This window comes from Quercus lobata, chromosome 2, assembly GCF_001633185.2.
Source record: "Quercus lobata isolate SW786 chromosome 2, ValleyOak3.0 Primary Assembly, whole genome shotgun sequence".
Taxonomy (NCBI): domain Eukaryota; kingdom Viridiplantae; phylum Streptophyta; class Magnoliopsida; order Fagales; family Fagaceae; genus Quercus; species Quercus lobata.
The window spans coordinates 14,531,885-14,545,185 of NC_044905.1; the positions used below are offsets into that span (position 1 = coordinate 14,531,885).

A 13,301-nucleotide genomic window follows, 5' to 3' on the forward strand; every position below is an offset into this window, starting at 1 on the left:
GTATTTTTGAGGAATAATATAAGCTTAAAAAAATGGTGAAAAATCATTTTATTGATCAAGTGTTCAAGTTTGGGGAAACCAATTGAAAGCTCAGCTAATGCTTAATGGAGGGTTTGGAGGTTTAATGCAGCAACTTAAATTTATTCATTAGGGAATAGGGATGCGTCGTTTACCTGGTCTTAATTAAAGTTCAAGTGGTGCCAATAATAGGGAGAGGTTGTATAGAGCCTAGAGTAAATTGACAATGGATACTATTATTTCCAAAAGCAACAGTCAAACACTGGCTAATCATTGGCTTAAATCATGCCCTCGTTCTTCAATGTATAGTGGAAGACCAAATCCATTTAAATTTGAAAGAAATGTGGACTACGGATCCTTTGAAAGAGGATGGTACTCACTTAAAAAAATCAAATAACATGATCATTGTGTTTATGCCGACCCAACTCCACAAATGCGACAACAAAATCCACCAGTATCAGCCAATAAGACTATGTAACACACGCTGCATAAAATCACATGAAATTCTTGCAAGTAGAATAAGGCATATTTTGTCAAAACAGTCTCTCCATGGAAAGCTGCATTCCTTCGTGGAAGATGTATAATTGGAGGCCTTTTCTTTTTTGTCCTCTTTTATTTGTAAGAGTGAAATTTTTGGTACGTAGAAAGGTAGAATAAACATACAAAATAATTTGTTTATATTATTCTGTTGCTAAGAAATAGGAAAAGAAATCTGGAAAGCTGGAAACCAATAAGGATGGCAAAATTGAACACGATCTGTGAACCCGACACGACACGAAATTAGTAGGTTATGAGTTGAGGCTTAATGAGTTCATGTCATATTCGAGTTGATATAACTGACCCATTTAATAAACAGGTTAGATTAATATCTATCACATAAAACTCGTTTGACCTATATAATTAAATAACATTTTACCAATATAACCTTCAAACCCTAGGTATATAAACTTATTAATTATTTTGGTTTATTTACTTTGACATATTATGATTGATTATTTGTGATATTGAGATATACTTTAGTTTCGAATGATCATTTGTATACAGTTACTCGTTAGTTCTAAATTTCATATTGAAAATATTTATTTGTTTTGTTTTTCATAATTTATTTGGTTGATACTAAAATTAGTTTTTTTTTTTTTTTTTTTTTTTTTTTCATTTTGATAAAATCGAATAAACATGTCGACAAGACTAGCCCGTTTAATAAATAGGTTGTGTTAGAGTCGAAGAATTTTGACCTATTTAATAAATATGTCAGATTAGTGTTAACCTATATAGTCAAATACTCATGAGTTGACACGATACGAACTTGACACGCAAAGACATATTGACACCCATAAAAACCAGTAGAAAGTGGGCAATCCATCCCAAGTGCCCCAACCTGAGAAACATCGCCCCCACCTGAGAGCAGTGTGCGTACAATCACCTGTACCCCTCAGCCAACATTGAATGGAGGCATCCTTGTTCATTTCAGGTGAGATTCATATGAAACCGAAACCAACCCAACCCACGATCAACCTAATGACATGCATCTAGAACCCAATATCCATACTATACAATCAAAAAATTTATTTGTTTCTAGTGGAGGTACTTCAACAAGATAATCACATTATGATGGTGAAAACTTTATAGACTGGCACATTACAAGGAAAGGAATTCATCACTGGTGGATAGTAAACACATCTAAAGGATGGCATTTTCTAGCTACGAATATTCTCCACATGGAATTGAAGTAACATATAAGCACTATTCAAATAAACAAATGCATGTCAGCATTCCACCACACCTCTCATGATTTGACAGACCAATCAGAGAGAATAGCTCTATTCAGTATGTAATACAACCGTGCAACAGGTGCAGGAACCCAGCTGGTGAAACTGCATTATAACACAGCTGGCATGTAATTCTGCTTGCAGCAGAAAGAGAGCTTCAAGGCTTTGTAACATAGAAGCTCCATCACCCATTTTATTGTAGATCTAAACCTAGTGCTGTGGGAAGTTATTCATTGGATCATCACGCTGGAATCTCTTCATCCTGTAAGCCTCCATTTGCTCAGGTGTAACCTGCAATTGATCATACAATGGTGAGGAAATCCACAAGAAGCTACACAAACAATCCAGCACTTGCTTTTTTTTTTTTTTCTTTTTTCCTTTCAAAAACAATCTAGCAGTTGTTCATAATTCTAAATTTAGCACTTCATTCAACCATGGAATTTTAAAGATCTTACCTCATCATTCCATGTAACATTATATTTGCGCTTTCTCTCATCTTTCTCTTCTCTCTTTCTTTGATCCTCCTGTCAAAGCCAAACAAATTTTAGAATTGAATAGTGTACAAGTGAAGCAATGTTCATCAAATAATCTAACTACAACTTTAAACATACGACTCTGAAGTCTACCAAGCTCAACTCAAAAAATTGGATGGCAGAGACAAAATTTAAGCCGTTCATACCAACAATTCATGCCCTTACTGGATATAGATTGCCCCTAATCTGTTACAAACGCCTACCAACATACCACCTGAGCTATACCAAGACCCTAATAAGAGTTGTAGACTGTTCGATCAAATTAGGGAAACTCTATGGAATTCATAACCGTTTCAACTTTTTTTTTCTTTTCTTTATTTTGATTGTCTGAATATTCAAGAGCTAAAAGACCATTCCTTCTCCCCAATATGAGATGGGTTGCAGCTATAGTCAGAAGTCCAACTGGGCCAATTGTGTGTGTGTGTGTGTGTGCATATAACTCTTATTAGGGTCTTGGTATAGAGAAATTACAAACACCTACCTCCATACCACCTGAGCTATACCAAGACCCTAATAAGAGTTTTATAATGGTTAGAAATCCTACACTACCACGAACCCATTCCCCCACCCCCTGAACCCCAAGCTCTAAGACTTGGGGAGGTAACATCCCGCAAACAGGCAGGTATCCCTAAATAGAATTATATTAAAGAAGTAGAAGTACAAAAGAATATTAAGAACAAGAGGAAGATAACAAAAATAAAACTTGGACCCTGTGTCACCTTTTTAAGTGCTTCTGCAAGTAACTTCTCATCCAAAACCAAGTCATCTGGGATTTCTGTTCCCCAAGTAGCCACCCTTTTCTCCTCCAGTAGCGTAGGCGTCTCTGTTTTCAGGTTCAAGATACAATGTCAAGTTAGATCATATACCATGGCCTTTTAAGCAGCAATAGAACAAATTGAAAACCAACACAAATTTGCTTTCTATTTCAAAAAGAATATTACAAGGAAAAGACACAGAAAAAGCCTAAATCTAATACACACCTTCAGTAGCTTCTTTCCGAGCAATATTAGCCTTCATAAGATCTGTTGCAGCCTCAGCAGCCTCTATTCCAGCAGCACCAGTGCAATAGCTGTTCCGGATTATCTGCTTGCAGCACTTGTAGCCCCATTGGTGATCCTTCCACCATGAACCCCATACACTTGTGTGGTTGTTAATATAAACATCTTCTTCATACTTGCTTCTGGGAAGTGCCTTCTCCTGCAAAAGTAATAAAGCATGCTACGTAAGTATGCAAGAAAATATAACATAAAAGACCAACTTTCTTTTGTAATTGAGAATTTTACTATCTAATACAAAAATTCAGAATTTCAAGACCAACAATGCCAATGAAAAGTATTCATTGCCTTAGATACAAACACCAAATAAAATAATTAATCTCACTGAAAACAACCATAGAACAGTGCAAAGAGGCAATTCATTCTAAAAATCCTAAAACATTGTACATTAGATCATGATCCCAGATCTAGATCCATGTCGTAGCCATTGAATTACCAAGAATTTAAACCCAAAACCAATTTGGAGCAACATATTCCCAAGGCAAACACTCCATATTGCCGCCTATCAGAGACTTGACAGGGTGATCAAAAAGCGTGGAAAAAACTCATGTCCAAAAAAGCTATACATATTGCAGACCTTAATCATGCATTTCACAAGTAAATGCTAGACATCAACATTGTTCAGAAACCCATGGCTCTTCATTCCAATCATCTTTTGCTCATCAAAAGTTCAAGTTTAAAACTTAAGCGTAAGTTATAAAACTAAGTAAACCATTGATACACATCATACCTGCCCCTTTATGATTCTGCCGGCACGATCATATTCGACTTCTCTTTCAGTCTGTCCTAGTAGAAGCTCCCTTGGAAGTTCTCCTTCAGTAGCTGCGTTTCCATACTTCTCCAAGATGTCATCTTTTGTTTGGGACTTCAGCTTCTCCTTAATGACCTTATAATTTTTATAAAGCAACTCAGCTTGGGATGGAGCTGCTTGCATGTGCATGTCTTGTCCCTTATCAAATGCTTCCCATGAATGAATGTTAAGCTGCTTAAACTCCAAAGCTTCACCACTATTCCTATATTGATTATCTCCCTATAATAAAAGAGTCAAAGAATCCAAAGTGAGATAAATACATATTACAAACTTGCAAAAACTGCACCCAAAGAATTCATAATACAATATCTAATCTTCAAAGAAACCTACCCCGTAGAACTTCTCATTTGGATCTGCATCTGGGAGAGGATCTTCACGCATGGACCGGGTTTTGGGATCATAATGTGCAGAGTTGACATCAAGATTCAACAGATATTTTGCGGTGTCCTCCCGAATACGCAAGTTCCTGAAAAATACATACTTCAGAACAGTAATATACAACATCCAACCCACAGGTGGGAATATATTTCTACATAGTTGTATACAAGACCAGCAAGCACAAAAAGAAAGCATTTATTTCCATCTTCCATTAGAATGGCATTAAACTGGTGGAAATAGAAGGGAGCTCTGACCTGACAGTTCCTGTGCTTCCACCACCTGTTGTACGCACACGCTTTTCAACCTTTGCAAAGTCCATTTGTTTGCTCTCATCAACCTTGGCCTCATCTACCCTTAGATCATCTTCATCATCATCCTCATCGCTGATTCCAGCTTCACCAGCTTCACCATCTTCACCATTTTGGTTATTGTTTTTTTCCTCAAGTTTCTTAAGCTGCTGGTCCTTCAGGAATTTCCTTCGAGCTTCATCTCTTGCTTCATATCTCTCAATGACACGGGAATAGGTAGATGCATCATAGCCATTCCATCGGTCCCGCTTGCCATCATAGTCAAGCTCAAAGGTCTCTATTTTTTCATCAGGTGAAATGTGTTTGCTTGTCCACTTTGCTCCTACTTTACGGGGCCTTTCCATACATGCCTTTGAATCGTGAGTCATAGCTCCACAGCTGTTGAGAAGCAATTAAAAAAATTATTACCCCACATATGCAATAAAGAAAAAGAAAAAAAAAGGAATAACATGGGCTTTCTTTTTTATGGTAAAAAAGGGATGGTACAAGATCCAACTAGTAAATTTTGTGGCATTACCACCAATAGACCTCTACAGGATGCATGATAGTCTAAGTTTTTCTTTTTCCTCCTTTAGCTGTTGACAGCTATCGGACTTGAGTTTAGGAAATATGTTGATTCTTAAATGTGGGAGTACATTGGCGGGTGGGTGGGAAAGAGAGAGAGAGAGAGAGAGAGTTCACTTACTTTTCACATGCACCCTTCCTGTATTTGTCAGCCTGGTAAATTTTGGCACCTCTGTCATACCATGATTTTGTATAATTAGGATCTGATTTCCACTTCCTTTGATGTTTTAAACTCTGAAATTCAAATGACAAAATACAGAGCATTACAATTTTTGTTTTTGTTTTTACAAGTTATGCACCAGTCCAAACAATAAATCAGGGAAGACGAAGAAGTTATGCAAGGCAGTCATCAAAACGATAGATGTACTTACAGGTCTCTCAGCATTGAGATACCAAGGTGCAGATGACATATACTGCGGAATATGAGGATTGATCTCCTTTCCATCCTCATCAACCTCAGCTGGTGCAAGCCCAGCTTTACGTGCTTCTTCTAATTCAATTTGCTTCCTATGGTCCTCCCTCGATTTAAATGCAACTGCAACCCCATAAAACAACAACAACAAAACCTTAGTCCCAAGTTTTAGGGTCGGCTATGGATATATACAAACATATTTTTCAATGATTAAAAATGTTCATCACTCATCAGCTGCCAATAACGAAATACAACACTTTCACAAAACAATGAATTGAAAACCTTAGTCCCAAGTTTTAGGGTCGGCTATGGATGTATACAAACATTTTTTCAATGATTAAAAATGTTCATCACTCATCAGCTGCCAATAACGAAATACAACACTTTCACAAAACAATGAATTGAACAAAGTACCACAAATTTGACAATGTAGCAAAAAAATCCAATTTATCACAATCTATCTCAATGCACAACCAATAGGCATACCAATACTGCAAAATTTCTCACTCGTTTGCCAGCCAAAACAAAAGCTGGCTTTACCCCCAAATACTGTTATAATAAAAACTGAACAATCCCAAAAAAAACCCTAACCCTAAGGAAGACATAAAAGATGTAATTTCGGTTCCAAAACGATCAAATTCAATGAAATAAAAGCAATCCCCAAAACAAACCCTAACCCCAAAAAGTCGTACAAGATGTAATTTCGGGCCCCATAACGATCAAATTCAAAGGAATAATAGCAGGCAACAAGGTGAATCAAACGAATCAATCAGAACAATCTAAAGAAACAGAAGCGGGGAATTGAAAATAACAAGTACCTGAAGCGGTCGCCATGTTTGGCCGGTTGAGCGAGAGCGGCAGCGCTGCGGCGGAGGAATACGGAATGGGCTGATCGGCGGTGGTTCGGAGAGAGAGAGAGAGAGAGAGAGGAGAGTATTGCAGAATTGGTAGAGTAAAAAATCTAATGCGTCGATAGCCAAGGTGGCTCAACCATTGGCTGGGATTGAGTTTTACTATTTATACGGAAAAAGTTAGTGAAGTCGGTTTGGGGATTTGGATTTGATTTCTATCAAATAGATCAACGGTCTCAAATGCACCAACTCAGATCAGATAATGTGTTATACAATATTGTTTGCAAGGGATAAGTATGGTATGGCACTATGGATAATAGAATAGTTTGACCTCTTTTATTGGCAAATTGAATGTCTTATTTATTGGTCTTATAATGTAAAATTTTTAGTTAAGGCTAAAAAATGTAATCAATTCCGGTCCAAAAAAAATTGTAATCAATTGATATTAGCTTTTTAAAAGGATAAATTCTACTAACATATCTTAGAGTTTAGGTTACTAACTAGGACTAAAACTTTACAAAACTAGTCAATTTGGTCCCTAAATCCAATTTAATCTCTAATCAGTTAGTTATTTTTTTCTCAACTGTTTTAGGAACTAAATTGGTTGTAGGTACCAAATTGATTAGTTTTGAAAAGTCTTGAACCTAATTGGTATTAACCCAAACCTCAGAGGTTTGAATGAAACTTACCCTTTTTAAAATATTATTTTAATTTTAAATGTTGTGCATTCTATTAATACGTTTTATAATGTTTACGGTAATTTGAGAGAGTAAAAGTTTTCAATCTCTTTTGAAAAATTTATTCTTCCTTTATCTCTCTATTAAAATAAAAATTATAATTAATAGTTTTCTAAACAAATTCATTATTCCATTGTTCAATAACTAAAGTCCAATAGTGCCAAGGGAGATAATGATCATCTCAGGCATGATATTTATTATGATATTAATTTTTTAGATTTATTTTTTTAGAATTAAAATTTTTTAAATATGTTATATAAATAGATGAAAATAGTCCAATTACAATTTTAAGTTATGTAAAAAGGCTAGATTACTTTTCTAATTCATGTATTGCTTATAAAATAATAACAAATAATACATTCCATTTGCATGTGTAGAAAGAAGCTATCCAAAATTAAATTTGATAAAATTCTATTTAAGATAGAATTAGTGATGTGGGGCCCAATAAATTGTGGCCGTGGCCCATTTATTCATTGGGGCCCAAGGCCCGAGCCGAGGAAGATTATAGCCCAGGCTCGATAATACAAGTACAAAATAGTCTTAAGACACAACCGAGGATGATTCAATCCTCGGCATGTCCAAGGTCTCACTGAAAGGAAGGGCAAAAACGGTATAGAAGCAGCTTGGAAAAAATCTAAAATATCTAGGTCAATAGAGAAAGATACGCTGGAAAGTATAAACGACCAGGGAAAGTTGCCCTTACTGCCATTCAATACTCTGCACCTGACAGAGCCATACTCTCCAGCTTTTACAACCACCCCCAACCACTCTGGATATGGGCTGATGGGACAAGTATCAGTCTTGGAAAAAGTTGATCCTACACGTGGACGAAGGATAAGGAACACATGAGAGTATAAAAGGAAGAGTAAGCAATCCAGAGAGGGGGCTGGGAAAAATGGCCAAAAACCAGAGCCTCCCAGCCCACCTCCAGGAGAAAGACTCCTAAGGCGAACACGATTTAATTATGTATAACCACCACGGAAAACCACTGTCTTGTGACTGAAGCCTAGCCTTTCAAACCCACGCTTTACAAATGATATTGTTTAGGCCTTTTTACGTGCGAACCCAACACTGTTACGGGTCGTTACAAATCGTGTCCTTATAAGTGATATTACCAATTAAAAATGAAATCTTAGCGGAAGTTGAACATAAGAACATAATTAATAGTAATCTTGCATCTAAAAAAGCAAGAAAAATAGATTTTTTAATGAAAAAAAAAATCATAACATAAATATTATTCAACTAATATTTAAAATAAGAGAAATTTGCACTAAATTCCAAAATGTATTGAGCTGGTCCTAGAATGGACCATATTATTGCGGAATATGAATTTGTGCAATGTTTGAAATTGAATTAAGGTATTTGACAAAACAACATCATTTAAAAATTTTACAAGTTTTTTAAAATTTATTTTATATTTAAAGTACTTTATGCATATGAAAAATCCTTATAGCAATGTGGTCATATTTTGCATGAAAGATCTTTCATGGTTTTAGAATGATCATCATGGTATTAGTACAAAAAAATTAATTCAATTGAGGCTAAATTTGTTTAAAAAACATAAGTATTAAATTGATGGCTTTGCAAAGAAATGTTTACCAAGAACCACTATGGGATATTGGAAGAAACTAATAATTATTCTCATAAAATAAATTACAAGAAAATGCGAGCCTTAGCCCAAAATGTATTTGATTCGGACTCTCATCAACATTATTTACATTGTTACATACACTTTAATTGTACAACTTTTATAATAGGATTATAGTTAACAACTATTATAGTTGGATCAGTTATGTATGGCAGTTAAGTTAGTTATTTCCTCCTAATATCCCTGTTAGTGTAGTATATAGACATGGTTTGTAATTATTTATCAATTTAATTAATGAAATCAGTTTTTCACAAATATGTTATGGTATCAGAGCACTTAAAACACTCCTCTGTTTTTCCCTAAAATATCTATGGTTTCATTTTTTGGTTTTCTTTTTTCTTTGCAAGAACTTGAAAGTTCATCAATGGCTTCCATTGTAGCACCTTCATCTTCAACAGCTCCTTTTGTGCAAGATCCAACTCTTGTGGAAGATGTATCAAAATCACTCTTTCTACACTATGGAGAAAACCCTGGTGCCATGCTTGTTTCTCAGCCATCATGTAAAATAGAAAATAAATTTACTAGAAATGTGGTATAAAGCATAATTTTTATACCTCTAATAATTTAATAGTGATGTACCACATCAAATTTGCACAAATTAAAGGATAAAGCTACATAGTCCAATCCCAACCATATACAAACACGCCATCCACCAGATATCAAGGATGTTATAGTGCTCCTCCAACAATTTTAGTAGAGTTTAAAAAAGACGTCGGAGCAACTGCGAGCACTGGGCAATGAGAACTAAGCAATTGTTCATATGGGAAAAAATAAATAATAAAAACTTATTCTATAATATATGGCTAAAAAGATGTGTTTGTTTCAAACTATCCCCTTAAACCCATCCACCACGACACCTCTGGTAGCTTGTCATCACTGATATTGCTACAGTTGCGGCTTGCCTTGGTGATACTAACGCATGAAGTTCAAGGAAAACATACTATGAAATTTGTACAACGGTGTTGTACCCAGACCCATTTGGGCCTTGGGTTTTGACTCAGTAGTGCGGCCCATGGCCCTAATCTGAACCTACAATGGCCACGGGCCCAAGCTTTGTGCTGCTCAAAGGCCTAGAGAGTAGACAATCTATATTAGCACGGACCTTGTTTTGCCACCTGGTCCTTGCTCGGCGAACCTTCCCTGAACAAGAAGAAAGGCGTTCGAATACACATTCCCTTGTATGCTCGGCAGTGCTTCGGGGAACATCACTACCAAGCATACCTACTGGAGTGGGAACCAATTCCAAGGCCACTCCCACCTCACCCCACTCCCACCTAAACATCCAATTACGATTAACAGTATTGGACCCCCTATTGCACTAACTTTGAAAGCAATTATAATCCTTTCACTAATGCTTGGCTATAAATATGAGAAGCTAAAGGAGGAAAAGGTATTGGAAAGGCTTGTAAAGAAACTGAGAATAAGAGGGAGGTGAGTGAACCAGAGTGATAGAAATACAATTTTGGTGAGTCTTTGTGATAATAACAACCCAACGTAGGAAATCCAAGCCCACTTTACAAATAGATTATGAGCCCGAGTGAGGCCCAGCCCAATAGTCTCATTTCTGGAGCGCACAATTGGCGCCGTCTGTGGGGATCTCCTACAACGCTGTGATTCTACTAAGACTCAAACTCAGGAAAATGTCTGATAGATGTTCAGACAGTTATGCTGAAAGAGGTTCTGTAAGGTCTTCTCGGGGATCTACTTGGCGAGAGAGGAGACAAAAAACACGTGAGGATAAAGAGCGTGAGCAAGACGAGGAACGATCTGGCCTCGGGGAGGGGTCATATCAAACACATCGGACGATGTCAGGTGCTTCTGGGTATGGGCAATTTGATGAGAGGGATGAGAAGCTTGAACGGCTACGCGAGTTGGTGAGGGATTTGGAGTTAGAGGCAAGGGGCAGACATCAAAGAGGGGACCGAGATAACCAGAAGGGGGGTCTGCTAGCCGAGGAGATCACTACGGGGCTGGGTCCAACCAGTTCGGTTCCCACCGATGTCGGCACCGTTCACATTCACGGGAGTCTCATCGACGTCCAGACCGGTCACATTCTTGGGAATCCCGCCGACGCTAGGACCACTCGCATTCAAGGGAGTATGTGGATAGGGATTCGTACTCCCTCGAAGAGCAACGACCCCGCAATGCAGCCATGGATGCTATGAGCCACGTCTTACTTAGAGCTGCCTAATCACCTTTCTCGGACGACATTGAACTGGCCCCAATGCCGAGTAGGTTTACATGTCTTCCGTTTAACTCCTACGATGGAAAAACGGACCCAGTTGAGCACGTTAGCCATTGTATTCAGATGATGTCCTTGCACACCCACAATGATGCGCTGATGTGTAAGGTATTCCCTTCGAGCTTAGGGCCTACAGCTTTGAAATGGTTTAATGGGTTGCGGAAGGGTTCCATTCACAGCTTTGCCGAGCTGATCTAGGTATTTGGTGTCCGGTTTGTAACTTGCAACTGGGTACCGCAAGTGGTAGACGCATTGCTATCCATGAAAATGAGGGTAGGAGAAACCCTTCACAGTTATGTTAGCCAGTTCTAGGAGCTTTACAATGAGATCGACAGAGGTAATGAGAAGATTGCAGCGAGTACTTTTAGAATGGGATTGCCTGAGGATTTTGAACTGCGGGAGTCGTTGACTAAAAAGCCTCCCGAGGACATGAGGCAGCTGATGAGGTGCATTGAAGAGTACAAATGACTGGAGGATGACCGGATCCAAAATAAAGGTAAAACACCAATGATAAATCGTCCTCGAAAGGGTGGTTTCCCGCCTAGGCCCCAGGGGGGTTTGAGGATTCAAGAACCAGAAGCGCAAGTAGGGGAGGTGAATGTGACATTCAAGGAACCGGTCCATAGGATTATAGACAGGATTAAGAGCGAGCCATACTTCAAGTGGCCGAACAAGATGGGAGGTGACCCGGCCAAGAGGAATCAAAACCTGTACTGCACTTACCACTGGGATAAGGGCCATACTATCGAGTAGTGTCGGGTTTTGAAGGATCATCTTGGGTAGTTGTTAAAGGCCGAATATTTAAAGGAATTTGTGATGGACCCAGGGGACCAAGGTACGGGGCAAAACGCCCAGCAAAGGGGGAACCCCCCTCTATCCCCTTTAGGGATAATTCAGGTCATCCATGCTGCCCCAGGCAGTCTCACCGTAGCAAGGAGGAAGGGAGTATTAACTGTAGTGCCGGTAGAGGGCTGCTCGGACATTCAGCCATTTAAGAAGGAACAATTCAACCACATGATGACGCATTAGTAGTCACGACTCGGATAGGTGGCTTTTTCGTGAAGAGAGTAATGGTAGACCAGGGAAGCGGAGCCGATGTGACGTATCCGGACCTATTCAGGGGGCTCGGATTGAAGAACGAGGATCTTTCGAAGTTTAGCACACCCTTGGTCGGGTTTGATGGTAAATTGGTAATTCCAGAGGGGCAAATTTCCCTTCCCGTGAATATGGAGGGCAAGGAGGTAGTAGTGACATTTATAGTGGTTGCTTCATTTTCTCCATACACGGCGATCCTAAGAAGGCCGTGGATCCATGTAATGGAGGCTGTTCCATCAACCTTGCATGTAAAAGTCAAGTTTCCTATTGAGCAAGGCATTGCTGTAGTACGGGGAAGCCAGCAAGTGGCTAGACAATGCCTGGTCGCCATGGTCAATTGGAAGAAAGAGCAAGCTAAACAAAAAGTGCGAGCCAAACGAAAGGATCTAGTTAGGCAAAAGGACCCGTCTCAGAAGGGGCCCTTTATAGCAGTTACAGGATCCCCAAGAAGAAAAGGGGGCTAGTTGTGCCGAGGAAATGATCAGAGTAAGGATACTGCTGAATGTTGACAAGTACTTTCAAATCGAAGAAAGCATGGAGAACCAGGATAAGATAGAGATGTTGTTATTCCTCATACAGAACGTGGATGTGTTTGCATGGAGTCCATATGAGGTACCCGAGATGGATCCCGAATTCATCGTCCATAGGCTTAATGTGGACCCATCATTCTCTCCTAAGAAGTAGAGGACAAGGAGATCGGCTAAGGAGCATGTTGAAGCAGTGAAGTCAGAAGTTCAAAGATTGAATGAGGCTGGGGCAATAAGGGAAATCTTCTTCTCGAAATGGTTAGCCAATACCGTGGTGGTGAAGAAAAAGAACGGCAAGTGGAGGGTCTGCATAAATTTCACGGATTTGAACAGAGCATGCCCAAAAGACCCGT

At 38.7% G+C, this 13,301-nt stretch overlaps 2 protein-coding genes across 2 annotated transcripts; one reads left to right on the plus strand and one right to left on the minus strand.

The window, feature by feature from the left end:
- Positions 1-1,564: 1,564 nt before the first annotated feature.
- On the minus strand, positions 1,565-6,847 carry LOC115974644 (pre-mRNA-splicing factor SLU7-A). Its single transcript, XM_031095085.1, has 10 exons — positions 6,667-6,847; positions 5,808-5,971; positions 5,558-5,670; positions 4,819-5,250; positions 4,517-4,652; positions 4,106-4,405; positions 3,301-3,517; positions 3,040-3,143; positions 2,243-2,311; positions 1,565-2,078 (listed from the first exon to the last, which is right to left on the minus strand). The coding sequence occupies exons 1-10, from the start codon at positions 6,680-6,682 to the stop codon at positions 1,998-2,000; spliced, it is 1,632 nt and encodes a 543-aa protein (XP_030950945.1). The 5' UTR covers positions 6,683-6,847; the 3' UTR covers positions 1,565-1,997.
- A 5,549-nt stretch (positions 6,848-12,396) lies between these two features.
- On the plus strand, positions 12,397-12,885 carry LOC115959856. The gene has a single exon (XM_031078492.1). The coding sequence runs from the start codon at positions 12,397-12,399 to the stop codon at positions 12,883-12,885; it is 489 nt and encodes a 162-aa protein (XP_030934352.1).
- The last annotated feature ends 416 nt before the right edge of the window (positions 12,886-13,301 follow it).